The sequence below is a fragment of the Sorex araneus genome, chromosome 1 (assembly GCF_027595985.1).
Source record: "Sorex araneus isolate mSorAra2 chromosome 1, mSorAra2.pri, whole genome shotgun sequence".
Lineage (NCBI taxonomy): Eukaryota > Metazoa > Chordata > Mammalia > Eulipotyphla > Soricidae > Sorex > Sorex araneus.
This window is the reverse complement of record NC_073302.1, coordinates 266,564,621-266,588,705: the sequence shown is the minus strand read 5'-3', so window position 1 is coordinate 266,588,705 and position 24,085 is coordinate 266,564,621. Positions and strand designations below refer to the sequence as shown.

The following is a 24,085-nucleotide window of genomic DNA, read 5'->3' as shown; positions in this document are numbered from 1 at the left end:
ATTTGCACCATCTTCAAGAAATGCATCTCTTTCCCCTTCTTTGTTCATTTAAAAAATTAAAAAAATAAAAATAGGACCTGTGGGGATGGCTCACATGGTACTTAATGTTCAAGGCCCTGAGGTCTTTCCTGACCCACTGAGTTCCCAGCACAGAAACTTCAGACCTATGTCCCCTAGCAGAGCTCTGCAAGCTGCATGTAGCCTTTACCTAGAAGAGCAAAACGAACAACAACAAAATAACAAACAATCCCTCCCTCCAACTTTTCATTGTATTATCTTAATTATCAGGTTTAGTCATTGTGTGAGGTTTAGAAACTGTTAACTTTTCGATGGTAGCATACAATTGCATATCACTATTGCATGCTGCCTTTGTTTCCAAAAATCTGAACTCTGAGTGCACTCTTTAGAAATTCTGTTTGTTTGTTTGAGCATCACACCTGTCCCAGGGTTTATTTCTGGCTCTGTGATGATGGATTATTCCTAGAGGTGCTAGAAGACTCTTTGAGGTGCTGAAATGGAGCCTACATCAGCTCCACACAAGGCAAGCACCTTGTTGGATTGAAAAAAAGTCTCCCTGTCCTGCTTGTCAGAATTTTATTTGTTGATTAAATCTGCTGGTGTATAAGTCTAACATCCTTCCTGGGCAAGACTAGGTCACACAGAGAGAAATTAGGGAAATATATTTAAGTATATTAAAGAGTCTTTTCCAGTGAAAATTTTTTATTTTCCTATTGAAAATGAGATAGTCCAGTTCTAATTGTGTTTTTAAATTTTTTCAGCTTCAAATGATATGTCCTTATATTCAATGTTTATAGTTCTGTAAAACTTACACATTTTTGGAACTCAATTCTTCTCAAGTCTAATATTTCTTAAGGATGGCCATAATTACCTTTGTACAATTTTATAACTTCAAATTGACATGGAAAATTTGCCCCTATATTTAGGCACTTCTTGTTCCTTCTCTTTCTCTTTTTTTTACATAATTATATAACAGTTATTTTGTATTTGGTCTTTTTCTAGTCTGTGTAATAACTTGATACTTTTCCTGGTTGCTTGTCTTATTTTCCACCAGAGATTGGGGCTTATACAGCATCTTTAACATCCTGACCTATCTCATTTATATCTAACCTCAACATCAGTGATCCTAACCTTGTCTTTATTACTTAATACTAGTAATTTATCTTGCTCTTCATCACCTGATTCTATATGTTGTATAGTTCTTATACATCATTTTACTTTAATCTACAGACATTCCAGACTCCCAAATAAATATCTGAAGTTTATCTCAAAGTCTATATATTTACAGATACTTCTAATTTTTACCAACTTCAATACTTTTTCAGCCTCCTAAAAAGTCTTTTGTGTTACCTTTTATAAAATGTCAGTAGTTTTGAGGGACGAAGGTAACATAAGAGAAGTGCTTACTTTCCATGTGGCATTCCCAGTTTCATCTCCAGCATCGCATATGTTCCCCTAAAAACCACCATAACTTACTTTTTTTTTTCCTCTTGTGGTTAAAGAAAAAAACACCTGTGGTTACTCCTGGCTCTATACTCAGGAATTACTCCTGGCGGTGCTCAGGGGACCAGATGGGATGCTGGGAATTGAACCTGGGTCGGCCGAGTGCAAGGCAAATGCCTACTCGCTTGGCTATCAGTCTAGCCCTATAACCTAGTTGTTATCACAGAGCACAGTAGTAGCTCCTGAATGTTCTTGGGGATAGCCTTGGAGATCTAAAATTAAAAAGGAGCATTGTTGTCAGGAAATGAGAAGCTTTTTTTTTAAATTAAACATCACTGTACATTTTGCAGTCTTACCTGAAACCGCATTAGGATAATGTGACGTACTAAATTACTACATAATTCAAGTGTCCTTAAATATTGTAAAATATAGATCGATTTTTGAAGTGTGGTCCCCAAATCCATTGTAAGGTTACCCTAAAAACACTTTTAAGCATCAAAAACACCAACATGTTTCATATGTACTAAAGTACTAGTACTAAAACAGCAGTTACTTTTAAAATAAATTCATGCTCTTAGAATTATATGCTTGGAGTTTTTAAGAGGTTGCATGATTTGTAAGGTCAGAGCCTACTTGTGTGCAGAAACAGATATAAAAATCTTAATAACTTTTCTTAAATTAGATATTACAGATTGGAAAATGTATTTATCTGGAAAATATATATCTTTCTACTTTAAATATTTTATAGTCTGAGGTGCAGTAAATGTAGTTATTGTTAATTAAATATTTGATTATTTTAGTTTTATTTTTTGACATGGTACATTGTGACAGATTTAACACACACATGTAAAGGGATGCTGAAATCAAAATATATGAGAACTGACATTGGCTATGTATAATAAACAAAACCACTCACTTTTAGAATCTATTTTATGAAAACTTATATTATATTGTATTTTACTCTAGGATTTTCTAAGAATGGCTGTAAGTGATAATGGGACAGATTGATGTAGCTTCATATAAGAAACTTGGAAATTTTTAAAGTCATAATGCAAAAGTAAGGTTTCAAGAAGGTTGATAGAAAAAAGGTCACTGTCACTGTCATCCCATTGTTTTTCAATTTGCTCAAGAGGGCACCAGTAACGTCTCCATTGTGAGACTTGCTGTTACTGTTTTGGCATATCAAATACGCCACGGGGAGCTTGCCAGGTTCTGCTGTGTGGGTGGGATACTCTTGGTAGCTTGCCAGGCTCTCTGAGAGGGATGGAGGAATCGAACCCGGGTCAGCCCTGTGCAAGGCAAATGCCCTACCCGCTGTGCTATTGCTCCAGCCCAGAAAAAAGATACAAAAAGTTATTTTAAAAATCTATTGATCTTCAAATAATAATTAAATAATCATCTTTTATATGGTCTTCGGGATAAAACATAAACCATGTATCATATCTTTGCTATTTTTCTCTGAGTCTTACTCTTTGAATTAACATCTCAGGAGAACACTCTCTCTATAGGATGGTGTAGCTCAAGATCATTTCCCAGTGAATATGAGCACAAAGTAAAATCAAGTTTCTAACAATTGCTAATCTGCCTTTCCATTTGTCATTTTTGCTGGAGTAGAGTAACATATATCTTACAATCACTGTTGTAGTTTTTCTGTAAGTTGGGCATTTTTCTACATCTGAAGAAAGGACACTGAAAAAAAAAAGGAAACCTTTTGGAAAAAAGTGACTACAGAAAATCTTATATTATATTAGCCTTAATTTTTTTCTATGTAGAAAATGACAACTAATTTCCAAGCCTATAGGGCCATCTGAGGCAGCCTTATTTTTTGTTTCATTAATTCTGCTTAGATGAAACAGAAATTCCATGTAATAAGCACACATTATTCATAGACCACAAATGCACAATTCTCTTCTTCATTAAGATATCTATTCCTTGAAATTATTTTTAAACAGCATTACTGTGGCTTTTATGCTAAAATATAAAAAAAACTGTTTTCTTTGTATCTTCAAGATCAGAGATTTTGACATTTATTGATATATAAGATTATGTGTATGTGTGTTTATAACAGGTTTCTTTTTTTTATGATATGAGAGGTTTATACTTTACACCATACTGTGTGACTTATGAACCCAAGAATACTTTATGTTTTTTAATCTGAAGAACAGCCATAATGTGTTCTATATCAATTTGCACCTCTTTAGATTTCCACAGAGGACATTTCTAGAATTTATGTGTAGCATAAACACTTCTTTTAGTTAATTGTAGAAGTTTAACTCTGACTATATTTACAGCCCCGTAGGTATAGTTGAAAATTTACATATTAAACAGAGTTGCTCTCTGGCATGGTTTAAGAAAATGATCTGTGTTCTTAATTACACCTTTAGCATAAATGTGTGAATGTCATTTACTGTAATGAAAACAGGAAATGATGATGAAGATAATGATAATGATAATATAAAACATTAATTATATGTTAGATGATTTTGCTTTTTCAGTATTTTACTATTTTTAATAAGCCCATGGGCTGAAGTTTATTTTAATATAATGAAAATTATACTGCTATATTTAGCTTAATAGTGGTTTTATATAATTTTTAGGTGAATCAAAATTTAGTATCAATGAATTCAGAGCTAAATTTTCAAACTAAACTAATTTTATGATAAATAAATGATAAAAACTAAACTAATGGTAAATATGTTACCATTTTTGCTCCTTCTTATAGTGACTGACTTTATTATTAGAGTCAAAAACACTGACTTATAGAGAACCAAATGAGTATATAATATGACATAGTGAGATGAGTGTTTTGTTTGTTCCCTATGTAGATATGTATTTTTTTATTTTAAGAAGCTATCAGAAGCTAAAAACTATTTTTGAGAATTAAAGCTATAAAATGATATTTTAAAATAGTTCCTATTAATATTTGTCCTTTTCCTTAAGCAGTTTTGGAGCTACTTAAAGCATAGTACAAAATTAGAGTTGACAATTGCAAATATAAACCAACCAACACAGTAATAAAATCAATACTTACATTTCCCTTGAGGCCACTATTTACTGTTTGCTGCACCATTTCCTTAATGGAATGGCAGTTATGTTTGCAGAAACCTTGTAACTACCATTTTTATGTTTTAACTAAAAGCAGCTTTCTTGAAGAAGTATTATAAAGAAATTCTTGAGCTACTGTAAAAATTGTCATAACCATTTCATAGTTAATATGAATGTGGAGAAAACAACGTTCCTTCTTAATTTTTTTCCCTGTTAGATGCTATAGCTTTTCCCATAGGGTGTTATTTTTTCAAATAATAGCAATATATTTTTATATGTTCATTATGATGAATATTGACTTAATATTTAAACATCTCACTAAACTTAAAATAACTTGTCCAGCCTATATGAGCACATATCATTACAAAAGCACATTTTATCCTGGGTTGATTCTGACAGTGTTCTCAGAGAGCATAAAAGAAACGAGGGGAGTAAGGAAAATTAGCTTATTTTACACCCAGACATTAAAATTTCTTTCAAGATATATTTGATAAAATGATTTTCTATTTTCTTTCAGTTGGTTTTGTATTTCAAATACAATTACACTATAATTTCAATTTCTTATATTCCACTATGAAGAAAGTACTTCTGAATTTAAATAAACTTAGTCCCATATCTATTTCTTTTTTACTGCACTTTCCATTGCATTTGGAATGCTCTCATATTAATACAAAGTACATAATGTTAATTCTTTACAGATATTTACAGCTTGCTAGGATTTCATCAAATTTGAAATCTAATTTATTTCCACATTGGCTTCTGGTTTTGTCTGACAGTAAAAAAATAAGAGTCATTCAAAATAAAGGAGCACTCGACATCCCAGGAGTACCTGTTTGTGGTCAAATTTTCTTTCTTTTTTTTTAATAGTAATTGTACAGTCAAAGAGAAATTGCATGAACAGAATTCTTGGCCCTTTTTTCGAGAACATCTTTTGAAACAGGATATTGAAAATAAAGTATACTGGCCAACTCAGGTCTTTTTACATGATGATGCCAGCAACTATGTTGTGTGATAAAGTGTCAATATTTTCATGACAAAGAACAATTCATACCCACATCTTTAATAAGTGAATGAGAAAAAAAATGTCTTTACTAGATTCATAAATTCCCATCAAAACCTTTGTATCATCTTTCGAACTGTAAATATTGAGAGTAAGATCAAAATGAAAGTGGTGTTGCATCAGAATTAATCGCTGAAGTTATTACTTAGGGTGTCACATGCATTCCTCATCCAGGCTTTCACACAAAGCTTTGAAGAGCCCTACAGAACCAACCAAATATAATTGATACAGAATCACTGCTATACAACAGCCGCAGTAACAAGGTGCTGCAGCTTTTACTTTAATCTATCTTTCTTTCTGAGAGTTTATTATGTTTTTGAATTTATTCTTTTGTAGATCTGTGAGCTATCTTTTTTATGGAAATTAATCTTTTTAGAAGATTTGTGTCTCTTTTTCAAACACTAATACATTCATTCAAGTATCCTATTATTCAAATCCAGCTGGCTTTTATCTGGTGATATTTACTTCAAAAAGCCAAGTTAAATGGTATCATAGATTAATTCTCAGGGCACAGAGAAGCTCTTTTTAGAGAAAAACATGATTTGGTAATTACTTGAAATATCATAATAAAAATCACAGAAAATGTCAAAAATGTATTGTATAATCTGTCATAATAGGGAACTTCAAAAAGTTGTTTCATTGAAAATGTGCTATTCTGAGTCCATCGTAAGTTTTCATTTCATTCTAACATGATATAACTTGAAGTTTGCTTTAGGTTCTATTAAACTCTATTATGAATTTTAGGTTTACGCTGTTTGTTCACACAAAGCAGTGAAACTTCAAAAGGGACATTATCCACAGCTATCTCTTACATAAATCAAACTGGAAATAAGACACATTTTACAATTCAATTTAAGATCCCACTGAGACAATAATGTTGCAAGCTGTGCATTTTGCAATGTAATATAGTAATGTCTAGTTTGCATTTTTGAAAAACCAAATTAATCACACTTTATTGAATACGGTGGAGCAAACCTAAAATTCATCTATTATTAAAAACTTGTGCAACAAACACAAACTATATTTTATACATAAAGGACAAACTCATTTATTCATTAGGATAAAACACTTGGAGTTTGCATTTTGTAACTATGAAAGAAATGACATTTGCTATGGGGGCTGTTTTGAATTTTTAAAAGCACGCTATGCATACTAAGCTGCTTGAAAATTATTTTAGCATGGTGAATTGTACCAGGCTTTGAAGAATTCAGATAAATCAAGAATTAAACTTGAAAATTTGGGGGTTACAATGCAAAACTATGCAAAATAACACGTTGAAATGCATGTTATATATTATTGACATCATATATAAATAAAATACTGTCTTATTTTACATAAGCTTTCAACTTATAATAAAGTAATAATTTTATATTAATAAAAGTAACACCATATTTTTAAAATTCAAAGCACATGTTCTATGATTTTATCTGAATATGAAAAATAAATACTTGCTATATGTATATATTTAGATATATAATTCTAATGGGATACTATACTATTAAAAATTAAAACTGCATAACATCATTTGGAAATTATATACATGATTTGCTGTATGTGTTCTTATTATTAGTGGTTAGTCTTGGGGAATTCTTCTGAATATGAGAACTTGAGTAGAGAAGAAAATGAAAAAATAGCAAGAAAAGTAGTTAAGATTGGAATGCTTATTTTACTGGTAGATATTTTTCAATGTCAGAATTTTAGAAATATTTTTAGTCTGCTGATAGATACAGTATTCTGTGTTATAATAGGTTTTTCAGTTTGCATACAAAACAGTAATATGTAATCTACCAAATAGAATATTAAACCCATTTGTAGATTTCTCAATATTCAAAAAAATATTAAAGTCAATCTTGCCAAATATCACAACCTTGTTATTCAAGCCCAAATGTGTTTGGAATAGTTCACTTTTACCTTTTCCTATTGTATCACTCAGGTAGAGTCTATTGCATCACTGAGCTCTGCATTTAATGAACATTCTTTTCATTTCTGATGAGGATTCCACATTGATGACTCATAATCATTGTAAGCTGTTGCCCTCTATCAAGCAAGAGTAAATTATAACTCTTTATGTGAAGACTTAAACCAATATACATCTAGCTTTCTTTTTACACAGAAGACACTTTGGTTCTTATGTAAAATAAACTAATTAAGAAGTCAGCAGATTCAGATAGAGCATAGGTATAATACCCTGTGTGTCCTCTCCCAACATAACTATTTTGTCATGTCTGAGTCTGGAAAGCAATTTGTTCCTCAGTCACTATCTTAGAAAACTCTAGTGATAAAGAACACAAGACCCCCCTCCTTTGCTTTATCAATTTTCTATGGCATGAAATATGAGAATCAGGATTCCTGCATTGGTCATATCAATGTCAATGCGGTAGATGACAGAATTTGGGATGATTATTCCCCATGATGAGTTCCTTCTCTTCCTCTGACTATCTGATACATCACTTTAATCATATCTCTCCCCTGCCTAAGATGATGACCAAACTCATCATCCTGACATCTAAGAACTTTCATAATCTGCTCCTAGATCACCTAATTCTTTCTGACTTCAGAGACTTCCTAATATGTACTTTCTCCCCCAGTCAATCAAACTACCTAGCTGTCACCCTGATCTACCATTTGTGTTTGTCTTTGCCTCATTGCAGAGTTCAGACCCTTGTCTCATTTGGGTATACTCTGTGAAATGGAAAGTATTTAGAACCAAGGGTCAGGTAAATAAAGGTGCTCCGAGTACAGCACTTAATCGAAATAATTATATAAACATGTCAAATGCTATGGCACTTAATTTTTTCATTGTTTTATACCCACTACTATCCAAGTAGATTATAAAATATATGTATTTTTTCCTGACTTGTTCACTACTATCAGTATTTATGACATTGCTTGGCACATAAGGTGTTTCATATACATTAAAAATGGATAATATATTTCTGCATTTTGTACTGAAAGATTCTAAAACTAATATGCATATTAATATACAAATTAACCATAAGGTTTGTAGTATAATTTAAAAAATAATCTGTTGAGAGATACACTGTAGCATACTAAGCACCTGGTTGCTTTATGCAATTACATACCAATATCTAAAATAATGTAATATTTGATATTAAGATGACTGAATAAGTCTTAAGAGTCTTAGGTTTCATTTTTATCTCTTTAACTATACAGTATTATTTAGCTTTTAGATAAACAAGAGAATAACTTCATCATAGATGGAATTAATTGGGACATGTTAATTTTAGTATATGCATACAGTAATGTAGTTTTCAAATTCTGTTTTATAACCATCAGATATTTCATATTGTAAAATTAAATATTTTGCTATTAAACAATACCTTAGCACATTAATGGAATTTATAAAATATAGCAATATAAAAATATATGAAAGCATCCCCTAAAATGTCTGTACACTAACCTTTAAACAATTCTTAATGGACATATTTGTATCTCTTACAATACTATGATTCATTGTGAAAATAGTTTGAATACAGTATTTCAAAATGTGCTCCAAATCTTCAATTTTCTTAAGAGAAGCCATATTCTACAGAAGTCAAAAAAATTATCCAAAAGAAAACACAGGTTTTGTAGAGATAATTTTAATTAATGAAAATTCTTGACATTTGAACTTTGTTTTAAAAATATATTGTTCACTTGCATATTAGTCTAGGTTATCTGAATGAGAGCATCTATTTACATTTGACAATGGTCCTATCTTTTCTTGTTAATGAGAGACTGTGAGGAGGAACAGACAGAAAGCAGAGATGTGCATGTAATTAAGAATCCCTACCTGTTCAGCAATCATTATCTATTTTTGGAGAAAATATATGTATTTTTGTCATTGATGCTTCAGGAATAGTACAGCGGTTGGGCGTTCGCCTTTCACGTGGCCAACCCGAGTTTAATTCCTCTGCCCCTCTCGGAGAGCCCGGCAAGCTACCGAGAGTATGGAGCCCTCGCGGCAGAGCCTGGGAAGCTACCCGTGCGTATTGGATATTGGGTATGCCAAAAACAGTAACAATAAGTCCCTCAATGAGAGACCTTACTGGTGCCCACTTGAACAAATCGATGAGCAACGGGATGACATAGACATAGACACAGACTTCAGGAAATGTTGGAGAAAGAATAATGAAATATACCTTATTTATCTAATATTAATATCTTGATTTTTTTATGAACATGTGTTTAGCACTCAGTCACTCTGAGATAGTTACTTGATTATATTCTCCATTATTTCTTCACTGGTCTCATTGTGGGTATAAGAATCAAACTATATAGTTTTAAAATAAACTAAGACAGATATTTAGATGTCACTTTATACTGAACTAAGGTGTTGCTGTTGTCAGAAATCAGTAATCTTTGGTAACATCTTTCTAATCATTTTCTTATTCTAATTCACATTATTTTGCAACTCAAAAGCTGCATTATTGTTCTTGATTAAAAATGAATGCTTATATTTAATTCAAAATTGAAGTTAAAATTAAGGAACAAAATTATCCGAATTTCTGATAATCTAAGTATATTTTTCATCTTAGAGTTCATTTGACCTAGAAAATCTCCTCCCTCTCTCTGACCATGAAATACTAATGAAAAGCTCTTAAAATATTATGTCTTCACTACATATAATGAAAATGATGAAAAGAATGATTTGGCTTCATATAAGCAGTAGCTTTCAACAGGCCTGCCATTTGCATGTAATCTACCACTATAATGTAATATTTTCAATGGTCATTTAGATGGGTTTAATTATTTTTAATATGCAGTTTCTTTATTTTAAGCGCTTTGCTCTATAATGTTCTTTAGGAGGACCTTTTATATACTGTATAAGCAACATCTCTTTTTTCTTTTTTCTTAATTGAAATACCATGATATACAGTTACAAAGCTTTCATGTTTGAATTTTAGTCATACAATCTTATGTAGAACTAATGACACCTTCTTAAAGTATATTTAGTTGTACCTTTTTTGCTTTGCCCAGTAATGATACCTATTTTCACAGCACTTAGGATTGTTATTATAACTTTAAAACTAATAATAATGTTTCAAATTTGGGTAGAAGTTCTTTGAAGCATGTTTTTGATTTATTAAAAAATAATATTTTTAATCCAGAAAAATAAAAAAGCAATTATTATAAATACATTGACATACCTTTGTGCTAAGAATTTATTGAAGACATCATGTACTAATATTGGCTTATTCCTTTCTAATTCCTTGCTCTTAAAATCATCATCATCTTTTTAAAAATAATTGTCATGTTTATATGGGGTAAGTTATATGGTTTATAGTACAGGTAGACATGTTGTGAATGTATCTTTATAAGGTTTAAAACTTAAGTCATCATGGCTTAATCTCCTACCTACAAACCAATGGCATCAACATTTTCAAATGTTTCTCTCTGAGCATCATACAAAGAAAGTTGTTTTAAATTTACTTTCAATATCTCTAACAGCCTGCTGTCAAATTCATTTTATTTCTTCCCCAAACATCTCATATTCAACAAGTACAAAATTGGGTGGACTTTTATTCATCATTAACCCTGACCTTTCTCATAATGTTGGTTAAAATCTTGAAGTGTGGATTCTAATTTAAGGACCTAAGTCCCAAAGTTCTGTGTTTAATTAAACTAGTCTTTATAACACTAATGTGGATTTACTTCAGATCATTCATAAATTCACTAAGATTGTTTATATAAAAGCTTACCATAATTCCTGACAGTTGAAAGTAGAAGAAACATATTAGAAATCCTGCCATCATTATTGTTTAACAATACTATCAAACACCAGTGATTAATCAAGTTATTCCCGTCATTTGCCATATTGTACTTATAGTTTTCATTAACATTAAAATAATTCTCAGGTTTCATGATTACAAAAATTATTGTCATCATCTTTATTTCTAAAATATCAAACATATTCCCATATTTATCTTCTCTATTTTTAATTCCATTTAAAGAATAAAATCTGTATTTGTGTGATATGTGAATAACTCTCTCCCACAGTTTAAGCTTCTCAAAGATAAAGGGTATGTATTTTATTATTTTTGAATATCACACAGAAGTTTGCCACATGTGAATACAGAAATTGTTGTAGGATTGTAGCTCTTCAGTAAGAATGGACTGATGATGTGTCTTATTTTGTTAAATGCTAGTGATAATACAAGGAAAAGAGAGACAGTTCTGGCAATGCAGAGCTTACCTTAATGCAAAAAGGGTTGTGATTTTTCCCCCCTGAATACAAATGGAAACAATTGATATACTCTATGTAGGAAAATTATAGTGTAAGAATTGTACTTAAAAGTAATGATGGGTCTTGAATCTGAGTATAGCAGCAGCTAAAGAAGCAGATTGAAGATAGATTACACAGATAAAATCAAGAGGGCATGAAAAGAAACTGAATATTGGTGGCACATAGTGAGGAAAAAGAGATGTTAAGGATGATTCCTGGGGCCAAAAAGTAGCTTAGTGTGCTGCAGTGCAAGCTTTTCATGCAGGTGTCCTGGGCTCTGTCCTCTGTGTTGAAAGGTCTACTGCACATTAAACCAGGTGTGCCCAACTAGTTTTTTGTTTTGTTTTGTTTATTTATATAAGTAGCTGGTAGTGTTGTTCTTTGACACTAACAAGATCTTCTGAGAAGATAATTCAATACCTATATTCATACATATAAGAAGTATGCAGATGTTTCCTATGAGTATATTACCCTCATTATGAGTGTTTTATGATTTTCAGTGGTAATTTTTGGTTCAAGTGGAGATTTTTCATGTCTACATGAACCAAATTCTATGGCATAATAGTGGAAATTAAAACTTATTCATATGAGCATGAACAAATATTAACAGATATTAAATATGAATATAAACTGCTAATGTTATGTATCTCAACTTTGATTACTAACAATACTGAAAGTGTTTTAATGGAAACTTTTATTTTATGTAATTGTAAACCTAATGGGAAAATTCAGTATCCTTAGAGAGGAGGGTTTCTAGTTCATTTATTTGCCTAATGGAAAAATAATTTGATGAGTTAAAGTGGGAAAAGGTAGAAATTCATTGACATTGGCAATGAGAAAGGTTAATAGATGCAGTTAAGAACAGGAAATGAGACCAGAGAGATAGTACAGCAGGTAAGGCACTTGCCTTGCAAGCAGCCTACCCAGGGTTAATTTATGGCATCCCACAAGGTTCCCCAAGCAACACCAGGAGTGATTCCGAGTGCAGAGCCAGGAGTAAACCCTGAGCATCACCTGTGTTGCCCCTCAGAATGAAATAAACAAACAGGAGCCGATGCTCATGTGATAGAGAATGGTCCTTGGATTTGAGTTCCTTGGTTCGATCCCCACATCAACCTAGTGGCCCCTAAGCTTCAAAACCCTCAGCAACACTGCTCAGAACCCCATAAGTAGAGTACCCAGACCCTATGGCTTCATCTAGTAAAATCATCAATACAATAAAAAAGAAGGATGCAGTTAACATCAAAATGATCCCAAATTGTCTGTTTTGAAGAATTGTATAAATGTATTAGATTAGAAAGCTTAAATATGTTGCAAGTGCTATTATTTCTTTGCTGTCTGTTACCCATAATAAAATTCTACTTTAGCCCAGGAAATTAACCAGTATAGCCACTTACTAAAAATGTTTGGCTCTTGCTTTCACTAATTTTGCAATGCATATGAACAATACACCAAAGAATGTAGTCAATAAAGCTATCTACTATTTCTTCCTTTTTTTTTAAATTACTCAGTCTGGATTTGTGTTTGTTTGTTTTGTTTGGGGGGATATGTTTTACCTGTTTAACACTTAGAACATGGTGCTAATGAGTCCAAAGAAAACAACAGCATCAAAAAGAAAAGTGTTGTCTGATATAATTATCTGTCTTCTCCTCACATAGCATTCAATCTTTTATCTTAATAGTAATGATCTTTAAATTTCCTTTTATTTTCAGTTGCATCAAAACTTTCTGGAATTTTTTAAGGAATAGGGAGATCAAATATAGTATTCTTTAAATGACAATTTATTCTAACAATTTTCTGACTTCAAAATTAGCTATTGTCTATCTTAACTTTTCCCCAAGATTCCTCAAAATGTCTCTGAATAATTAATACTAGTAATGCACACTTTTCGTTACTTTTATTCACCGGAAACTTCATTCAAATTTTATAATTTTTTCTAATTCATTTTTGCTAAACAGTCATTCACTTGTTATGGTAAAAAATAATGAAACAAATATTTTTAAATAAACAATTTTATTTTCAATATTTAGCCAATCTGTAAATCATGTTAATTTATGCTGTTTTCAACAATATTCTGAAATTTGTAGGGCAATATAAATATGCAATTATGTTAATAATTTTTAAAACTATAGTTTTGATAAGTTCAAGAACACTGATAACAACAAAATATTATTTTCACTTTTACATATTGAAAAAAATATACAAAACTATCTACATTTAAAGAAAACATTCCAGGTAATGTGAAACACTGCATAGGTACAGCTTTAAATTCCATTTTTTTCAATGCTCAGACACAGAGAAAAGGTTTAGATAGATAATTAAGCATATACGCTAGGAAAGTAACATATTTTCCTAAATGGCTCATATTTATTTACATAAGTATAGCAGAAATTTATTACTATTATTTTTCTCTATAAAAATTAATTGATGTCAGAATAAAATCTAAGCATGGTTATTTATATGACAGCTAACTATTTCTACTTTTCCCCAGCAGTTTCAAGTCAAGCATGATATATTAAAATATGAATTTTGCATTTTTGAAATGACCCACTCTCTCGGCTTGATTTTGTAATACCAATTAGAAGTTATTTGTGGTTTTCTCCTTGCTAAAATACTGTACTTAAACTAGCACATTCTTAATTGTGCCCCTAATTAATTGTATTCCTAAAAGATTGCTTCTTCCTCATTTTAAAATCAGGCAATTTGAAAATGTTGAAGGAAAAAACCAGAAGATTTCATTGTTTAAATATACTAAAGTAGACCAACTGAGCTCAGATTGTTACCTAGAAGATTTAAAGATTACATTGTAGTAACCCATGAAATGACCGTAACTCTTATTTCTGTATAATTCTAGTGTTAATATTAGCATCCTATAACTCCTATTCTTTTGTGAGGTTGAAATGAATCTCCCATTATATTCTAATGTATTCTTACCTACTTCTAAATGACCAACTAAACATCTGTAGCACCTGTGTCCAGTATTTGCTTTTACTTAGTAGTCTTGTCTCCATTGCTTAGATGGAATTGACATCCTTCTAAGTGGTCTCCAATGGTATGGAGTAAATGCCTGCTCTTGCCATCATTTTCATTGTAAACAAATCTTGACAATGTCAGGTTCCCGTCACAGTCTATCAGTGTCACTCACTAAGCAGTGGTGTGACCGTTAGTCCCTTTGAGATTTACCTCCTTTATCAGGGTCAGCCGGTGGGAAAAATCTGAACAAATAGTTACATGACACCTATGTACAAAGGATAACAATATGTATATGTACTTTTACTATTGTAATGCTTGGTAGAGTAAAAGGTATTTGTTACAGATCACTCATTTTTTGTTTATTTTACATGTTTTATATCTAATTCATTAAAAATATACCAGGTTCTTATTGTTGAGTTTATGTCTGGGACTCAATATAAATATAATTTGAGGGATAAAATATAATTGTTGCCACTCATCCAAATACTGAAATTTTTTCTATGGTTGATCTCTCCAAATAAATTGGCACACACTTGCAGATATATATAATAATTATAGGCATGCCTTATTCTGAAGTGGCTTGTTTTCAATCCCTATTCATGCTAATAGTGTAGAAAGGTGTTATAAATAATGCAAAAATCACTTAGAGCTGACTTGGTCACATATTGTATATTTTTCATTAGACTTATTTGAGAATTGTTTGCTCTATTTATTACCCAAATTAGATAACATCATGAGTATTTAATAAATGGTGATTGGTAGAGATGACTAGGAGCATTTTACAAGGTGAGAAAAGCCTGTGTAGAGTTTAAAACCTATATGGGAAACTCACATATGAATGATATTTACCTTTACACAAGGTACCAATAACCTGTGTTGCAAAAAAGATTTGACAATAATGAGTACACAGAAGGTTTCATCAGAAATTCATTTTAATACTTTATATTTTGTTAATGTGAAAAATAGTAATAAAATGTTTCTCTACTAAGAATAAAATGTATATATTTTTTAAAGAAATTACTATTTATTCCTTAATAATCTGTATTCAAGTAAGAGAAGAAATTCATTTAAATAAAAAACAAAGGTAAATAACTGTAAGTGGAACTCAAACTGAATCCAAAGTCATCTGGATATAAGTATTTTTCTCTAGCCCATATACTAATTAATTATATTTTAACATGAAATACACTATGGAAATATGTATTCCATGTTTTTATTGTATATTCAGTGAAACAGAATATATAGTATTTTTTAGTCTTTATATGAATTTTCCATGTCCAAATAACATTTATTCTATTTTCCGTATTCGAATTGCCCGCGATTAATATTTTGATTTTTGTTTTAACTGATATCACTGAAAAGTAAATGCATAATGACAAAATTTTCATATGCTTTTGTAAAGTTACCATCAAGAGAAAATGCTTAAATTTTTAGTTCTCACTGGATAATCTCTTGATGTTATATGATTAATTTTTTTACTTGTAATCTTTGCACATCTGACTAGAATATAGGTATAAATGCCAAGAAAGTCAAGATTAGAAAAATCAGGTATATAAGTTTAAGACTGTGAAGTGAAAATTTTTATCACAGTATAGGAACAAGCTGGAGAAGTTTCTTTTATGTGAGTCATTTCTGTATAAAGCTATAAACTTTTTTAAAGTCGAAAGCTGTCATGGCTTCTTGTAAAATCATAAAGATAATAAAGATATCCATTTTAATTGATTCTTTTCATTGTTTAATAAAATTGCTTTGTTTGATTGCTGAAGAATTTGAATTGAGTTTTCATTACCCACTTCTGAACAATTTACTCTAAGATCCAGACAATATTGAGCTAATGAGTTTGAATTTATATTAAACCTAACTGTCTTCATGAAGTAAATGGAAAAAAAATCATGGCAGTAACTAAGTATTCTTCATTAAAAACTATGTCTTTGAGATTTTACAATGGGGCTTTTAATGGAGCTAAAGCTTTTAAATTGGAGTTTTACCAACTTTGCTATTTCTAAGCATATTATATGAAAATATGGTTTCCTTTCCTTTTCCTTTTAAAAGAAACTAAAGATTATAGCTGGCAAAGATAGTACAGCTTCTCCAAGTGTTTAGCTTGCATATTCAATAGATTTAGTTACAAGATGAATTTAAGTCAAATTATTTTAATTTGGGGACATGTCTAAATTAAAATGATTTATAGCTCTTTCTAAGCATTATCCTATTAATGCATTTCTAGAGCTATTTGAATTTAAGAAGTGAATTCCAATATTGAAATACAAGCCTTTGTACTGTTTTGACTTTGGCACAGCACAGATATTGTCACGGTCATAAATTTATGTTTCTCTGAAAGTGAATACAGGTGATATATTTATTAACATTCATATTTCATTCACTGGTTTGATATTACGGTCTTTTAAAAAGTGATCTTTTGGATTGTGCCTACTATGAGTACTAAGTTGGGCATTTAATGAATCCACGGTTCTTTTTTCGCTGTGAAAGTAAATAGGGAGTTTAACTTGAAAGTGTTGACTAGATTCTGACTTAATACAGGGTAACTTTGCATTTTGTAATTATCAGTGTGCTTCAGTTCCAAAAAGTAATTAATTCTCCAGGTAGAGAAAAAGCCCATTTTATACTAAATTGGTTAGTCAACTAGGATTAGACTCCACAAATAGACTAAATGTTGGAGAAATATCATTTTTCATACAATGTGAGAACCTTTCTGAGATGCAAAAGCAGAAGGGGAATATGGTTTCAGGGAGACAGACTTGCACTTGATTTCCCAAGAAATTACGTAGTCTCCAAATGGTGATGTGCGTTTTAAATCTTCATTTCAAATAGTCATCAGAAGATTTGGAAAAATATTGTATCCAATAATTCATATTCATTCCCCACAGGCAGCAGTGATGGTTCTTGGGATAAGGAAACCCTGTACTCTTACCCACCCCAGGGATCTCAGGCTTCTGTTACTCACCCCCGCATGTCTGCAGCGCATAGTCATCCACTTAGTCATCCTCTCCACCATCTTCAGCAGAGTCACCTTCTGCCAAATGGTACGATGGCATTTTTCAGCACTAAAGTGATAGTTTGAGAGAAAACAGTAAATGCATTGTCTAATTATTGGATGGTAAACTCTAGGAGAGATATACGACATTTATGTTTAGATGATGGATTGTGATAAGTTAAAGAAAACCCTAGTACTTTAAACCAGTTAGCCTGGTAAGAACAAATACTATCGTCAGTAATTGACCATTGATATTATGCACATGAAGAGCGGTAATGTGATAAACAATGGCATCAAATAAATTAGCTTTTAGCCTAATTTCCCTGAGTGGTGAGTGGGTTTTGTCACATATGTAGAGGAGATTGTGTTTCTTTTTGACTGTCACTATTAAGACATTTTTTATTGCTTCAGTTTTCAATGATTTATGTGATTATCTTAATATTAAGATATAGTATGCTTTATAGTTTTCTTTGACCGGAGAAATGTTGTTTGTTTTTTTTTTTGTAGGACTGGAACTTCCTTTTATGATGATGCCCCATCCTCTGATTCCTGTCAGCCTACCTCCAGCATCTGTTACCATGGCAATGAGCCAGATGAACCATCTCAGCACGATTGCAAATATGGCGGCGGCAGCACAAGTGCAGAGTCCCCCATCTAGAGTTGAGACATCTGTTATTAAGGTAATTGCCTTCTCACACAATTGTGTTTTTGTCAAACAGAAACTTCACCCACCATAATCTCAATCAGTTTCTCTTACTTCACAATTAATTCTACCTTCCCAGCCATAAGTTATGAGAGCAGTCACATGCAGTAACTTCAACCAGTACTATAATATTTTGGCCAGCAAGGTTAATTTGAAGTTCTCTAGTAGGGTATTTCTTATTTATTTTCAGGTTAAAATTTATATTTTCTGCCTACTATGTCATCAGGAAGTGTAGTTAAGTTTTTATTATTCTAAAGCATACCTAAAATAATTGGTAATGACATATGATTTAAGATAATAAAACTGAACGAAAGAACGGAACTGATATTTCTAAAATATGCTATACCTTTGAGTCCAGAGAGATAGTATAAGGTTAAGGAACTTGCCTTGTGTCCTGGCTAACCCGGTTCAAATTTATGCCACGAAATATGTCTCATAACAACTGCCAGGGGTCAATTCTGAGCACAGAACTAGAAATAGTTTTTGAGTGCCACCAGATGTGGCCCAATTTCATCCCCTTCTCCCAGAATTATTCAATGTTTGATGCTGGAGAGATAGTACAGTAGGTAAGGCACTTGTCTTGAGTGTGGCTGAGTTGGATTTGATCCCTAGCACCCGTATCGTCTCCTGAACCCTGCCAGGAGTGATCTCTGAGCGCAGAGCCAGGAGTAAACCCTGAACACAGCCAGATGTGGTCCCCAAACAAAAACTAAGAACAACAACTAAAACTACTATAAGTTTAAATTCTGAAAGATAAGATAGTCAAGATAAGATGGAACAGCACTGATATTGTCAAGTTAGTAATTTATGTTCCTCTGAAAATGAAGATAGTGATATATTTGTTGACATTCATATTTCATTCACTGGCTTAATATTATTATATTTTCTAATGTGATCTTTTCGACTGTGCAAAGTATGAGGACTAAGTAGGACATTTAATGAATTCACAGTTCAGTTTTGCTGTGAAAGTAAATTTGGGAGTGCACAAATATCACATGTGCACATTGCATATGCACACTTTTTCTCTGTGTGTACATGGAATTTTGTTCTTTTATGTATGGATATGTATATATGTTTTTATGTACTTAGATATAGATTCTTTATCATTTTTATTTGTAATGTTTTAATCAAAATAAATTAAAGGTATTTTAAAAATAGATTAATTTTAATCACGTGAAAATTCTTTATGCTGATTATTTGTATTTGACATAATCATAACATTGGTTTTGTTAGCATTATATACTTGAAACTGGTGGATCTTCCACATCATTTCTTTAATAGATAATCTATTTATACTTCTTGACTTGCATTGTGGAAATGCAGAATAGTAGAGAAGTTTTGGAAAACAGTTTATTGGTTTGTAACAAGGCTTTGTAATAAACTCTATATGAGCATTTATTCATCTATTTAATTGATATTTACTCCAGGGAGTTTAAAAGTAAAATCTCTCCAAAAAATTGAACATAGATATTCATAATTCTCAAAATTTACAAGCAACCATTATGTACTTGAGTGGATGAATGGGTTAAAAAAATGGCTCCTTCACCTATTATCACTGTCACTATCACTATCATCCTGTTGATCATTCATTTGCTAGAGCAGGCCCAGTAACGTCTCTATTTGTCCTAGCCCGGAGATTTTAGCAGTCTCTCTTTATTGGTCCTTCCCAACAGTGCCGCATTAGAGGCTCTTTCAGGATCAGGAGAATGAGACCCATCATTGTTACTGTATCTGGCATATGATACGCCATGGGAAGCTTGCCAGGCTCTCCTATGCGGGGAGGAAAACTCTCGGTAGCTTGCCATGTTCTCTGAGAGGGAGAATTAGGCTATGAGATGTTGTGCTGCTGTAAAAATTATTATTTTATTTTAATAATAAAATAAAATTATTGTTATTAAGAGGCACTGGAGAGATAGTACAGCAGGGAAGGTGCTTGTCTTTCACCTATTATAATTTTGTTAAATTGTTTTATTAAGTGAAGCCTGGGGTGCCTCGTAGTGAGCCACTCTTCAATAACAGTTACTCACAAACAAAAACAAAATACAATTTATTGCTCACATGTTTGAAAGAAAGTATACTGCACATCTTCATGGATTACTTAGCAAGGTCAAGTTAGTTGAGTATGGAGAGTGTGCTGGTGAGGTGGTTTGTGTATTGGTTGCTTGGTTGGTTTTTAGTGTTTATAATTATAGTATTTTTGTTTCCTATGTGAAGGCTCAAAATCAAAACAGAACAAATCAGAGTTTGGGTCAGTCCTCTAGGCTGTTTGCTTGCTTGTTTTTGTTTCTTTTGTAAGAAGAGACTGTGAATCAAGGTTGTTGGTAAAGTCATATCAGAAACTTACATTTATTAGACTTTTTTGCTGTTCCATATATGCAATTGTTTGCCAAGTTTAGTATCAGTCCTAAAATCCCTTTAAGCTATTTGTTCAAACAAAACAGATGCACAGGCAGCATGGAATAGCTTAACTAAACTTTTGATGCCATACGTTGGAATAATACTCAGAGTTAAAAAACAAATGTCATGTGAGACTGGAAGGAGAGTTAAGCAGGTAGGGTGCTTGACTTGGATGCAACTGACCCGGATTCAGTCCCAGGCACCTCAGAGAGTTTTGTGAGTGTTGTCAGAAGTGAACACTGAAAATGCTTCACATTGTGATCACAAGTCTGAACACTCTGGGAAAAGAGAAATCTCTGCAGATTCTTTAAAAATTAGTGGTTGACCAAGAGGGGGCTGAGGGATCATTATTAGGATAGTAAAAATATTTGTATGGCATTATGTCAAGAATACATACCCTTGTACAAATTCAAAAATCCAACCTGTAAATACTTGGTAGGTTGTTGGATAAAATTCCATTAAGTTTTGTTTGTTTTTATATTTGTTTGTTTTACTAATAATAGTTCTGTTGAACTGAGTTTGGAAACTAGCAGCACTGTCCCCAGGCAATAATTTTTGAAGTATCCTTATCAGATAGGGAAAAAACTCACAAAAGTTCCAGGTTACTAAAAATCTTTGCTTGAGAGAATGTCGATATCATCAATAGTGAAATGGTGTAAAAAATCTTTTTTAATTTGAACAACTTTCAGAAGTTTCTTTTGATGATTGATGATGATTCATAAATCAAGGCATCACTACAAAATTTATTTTATGATTATTTGGGGAGAATGCTTATTCTGAGAATTCAATATTCTAAATACCACATTCATTGGAGTTACCTGTGGGAAGACTTGGATTAGGAAAATAAAGAACCCTAAGAATTCCCACCACTGAATTGGGAACTATGATTTAAAAACTTTATAATATGAAGCACTATATATTAGTTACAGATGTGTTTATCCTCACATGTTATATTTAATATATTAAAGTGCCTACAGAGAATTAGCATCAATATTAATTATATTATTTTCCACTTCATTGCTGAGTTTTTGAAGTTTCTTATTTTTATAGGATTTAGCTTTATAAGCAAAGTAAAATTGTGACAGAGTTTATTTTAGCAATTCAAAATAATAATGAATGCCTTAAGTAAGACTTATAAATATTTTGAAGTTGATATGACAACTTAAATACTCTTGGATTCAGAAGACTCTAGTTAAATCACAAGAAAAAATTCTTTATATTTTATTTTTATTATAAATATTTTAAAATAATTTTGCTGTAATATCAATTGGAATATTTGGATAATGATGTTTACTTTAATGAATCATTTATTATCAAAGTTTAGGTTAGTAGGAAGATAAAAATGAATTTTCTTGTGAAACTTTATTTATAAAAGGAATATAATAATTATGAAGTTAGCAGCATTCTTGTGATTTTCTCGCCTCCTCCCTCTTACCTTCTCTTCTCTTTTCCTCCCCTCCCAACTCCTCTCCTCTCCTACCTTCCTCTTTTTTCTTTCTAAAAAAAATACAGCCACATTCAGCTTTTGATCAAGCTTACACCTGGGCTGAGAGATCACTCAGGGATCAATGCATATGGGGTGAGAAGGATCAAATCCAGTTTGGTCATAGGCAATGGAAGCACATTATCTATTGTACTAAGTCTCCAGCCCTCCTGTGTTTTTATAAACCAAGGTTATGTTATGTATGGACAGAAAAGATGCAGAAAGAAAGAAAAAACAGGGCTGGAGTGATAGTACAGTGGATAGGGCATTTGCCTTGCATGAGGCCGACCCAGGTTCGATTCCCAGCATCTCATATGGTCCCCTGAGTGCCACCAGGAGTAATTGCTGAGTGCGAAGCCATGAGTAACCTCTGTGCATTGCTGGATGTGACTCAAAAAGAAAAAAAAAAAAGAAAGAAAACATCCAAAAGAGAAACCAGAATATGACATGAGCTATATATAGAATGTATGCCAATAACTATTAGTAATCCGTGAAATTCTATTTCATAACATATAGCATATAAAATGGTATTAAAGTATAGACATATTAATTTCTTGTGGTTGTAGAATAAATGGTGCCTGTGGCTAATAAATCAGGCCAGATATGTGGAGGATCACTCTGTTTACTGTCCCTTCTGTCCGACTAGCGTCCCTCAGCATGATACTCTCCCGCTCATCCATATAGCAGCAAATTGCATTTCATCTTTTCTTATAGCAAAGTAGTGTTCCGTTTTGTATATATACCATAAGGTATTTATCAGTCTGTCTCTTCTCGGACAAATTCTGGATCCTAACATAAAATCAAATTAATTTAAAGAGAGTAGAAGAGAAGTAAAAGGTGTATTCTTCTAGCCATTAATTTTAATTGACAAAATCAAAGTGAAGTACATCTGGTCTGTGTGGGACTTCTGGAAAGACTGTTCGAATATGCCTACTGTTTACCATTGAACCAGGCTTTCTATATAGCTTTAATTTGATGTTGACTTGTAAAGATTATAGAAAGTACACCTTTCAAGAAAAAAACAAACATCTAAGTTTATTGCATGTTTTACCTATGTGAATAATTCTATGAACCTAAGAGTCAAAAAATATTTTCAAGTTAGTGTTTTTGGATCCTCACTTAATAAAGGACTGATATGCTGGCTTATATAGCATTTTTGTTGTTGGCATCTTAAGAATTACCATATCATTTTTTCATAGATCGCACTAATTTGCATTTAAATGCAACAAATTGTGACTTTTTAAATGCTTATTGGTAAATGATTAGACAAAAAGTTTGTGGTATGTATAATAATGGAAATGTTAATCTGCCAATTAGAAAAAATGAAAATGCGCTTTCAGGGATAAAATGGATATAAGTAGAGGCAATTAGGCTAAGCCAAATTAGTGTATCACTGTATCACTGTCATCCCATTGTTCACAGATTTGCACCAGCAGGCACCAGTAAAGTTTCCATTTTTCCCTGTCAAGTGCTAGTGTAGCCTGATAGCATATTGGGGGCTCTTTCAGGATCAGGGGAATGAGGACCATCATTGTTACTGTTTTTGGCATATCAAGTACATCATGGGGAGCTTGCTAAGCTCTGCCTTATGGGCGGGATAGTCTCTGTAGCTTGCCTGGCTCTCTGAGAGGGACAGAGGCTTTTGGGGTAGCCCCTAATCACCTTTACAGGTGTTCCCAGTCTACAGAATGGAATCTTTTGGTCAACTGGCATGTTGTAACATTCTGCACGCTGACCAAATT

At 32.1% G+C, this 24,085-nt stretch overlaps 1 protein-coding gene across 3 annotated transcripts in view; it reads left to right on the top strand.

Moving 5' to 3' along the window:
- The window catches only part of DACH1 (dachshund family transcription factor 1), a 423,983-nt gene that overhangs the window by 267,632 nt on the left and 132,266 nt on the right, over positions 1–24,085 (top strand). For 2 of the 3 annotated variants that reach the window (XM_055122554.1, XM_055122548.1), the window contains exons 4-5: positions 17,654–17,809; positions 18,268–18,440. In XM_055122554.1, the coding sequence (XP_054978529.1) occupies positions 17,654–17,809; positions 18,268–18,440 (329 nt within the window). The remainder of the gene's footprint in view (positions 1–17,653; positions 17,810–18,267; positions 18,441–24,085) is intronic. The other variant, XM_004604002.2, reaches the window with a different exon arrangement.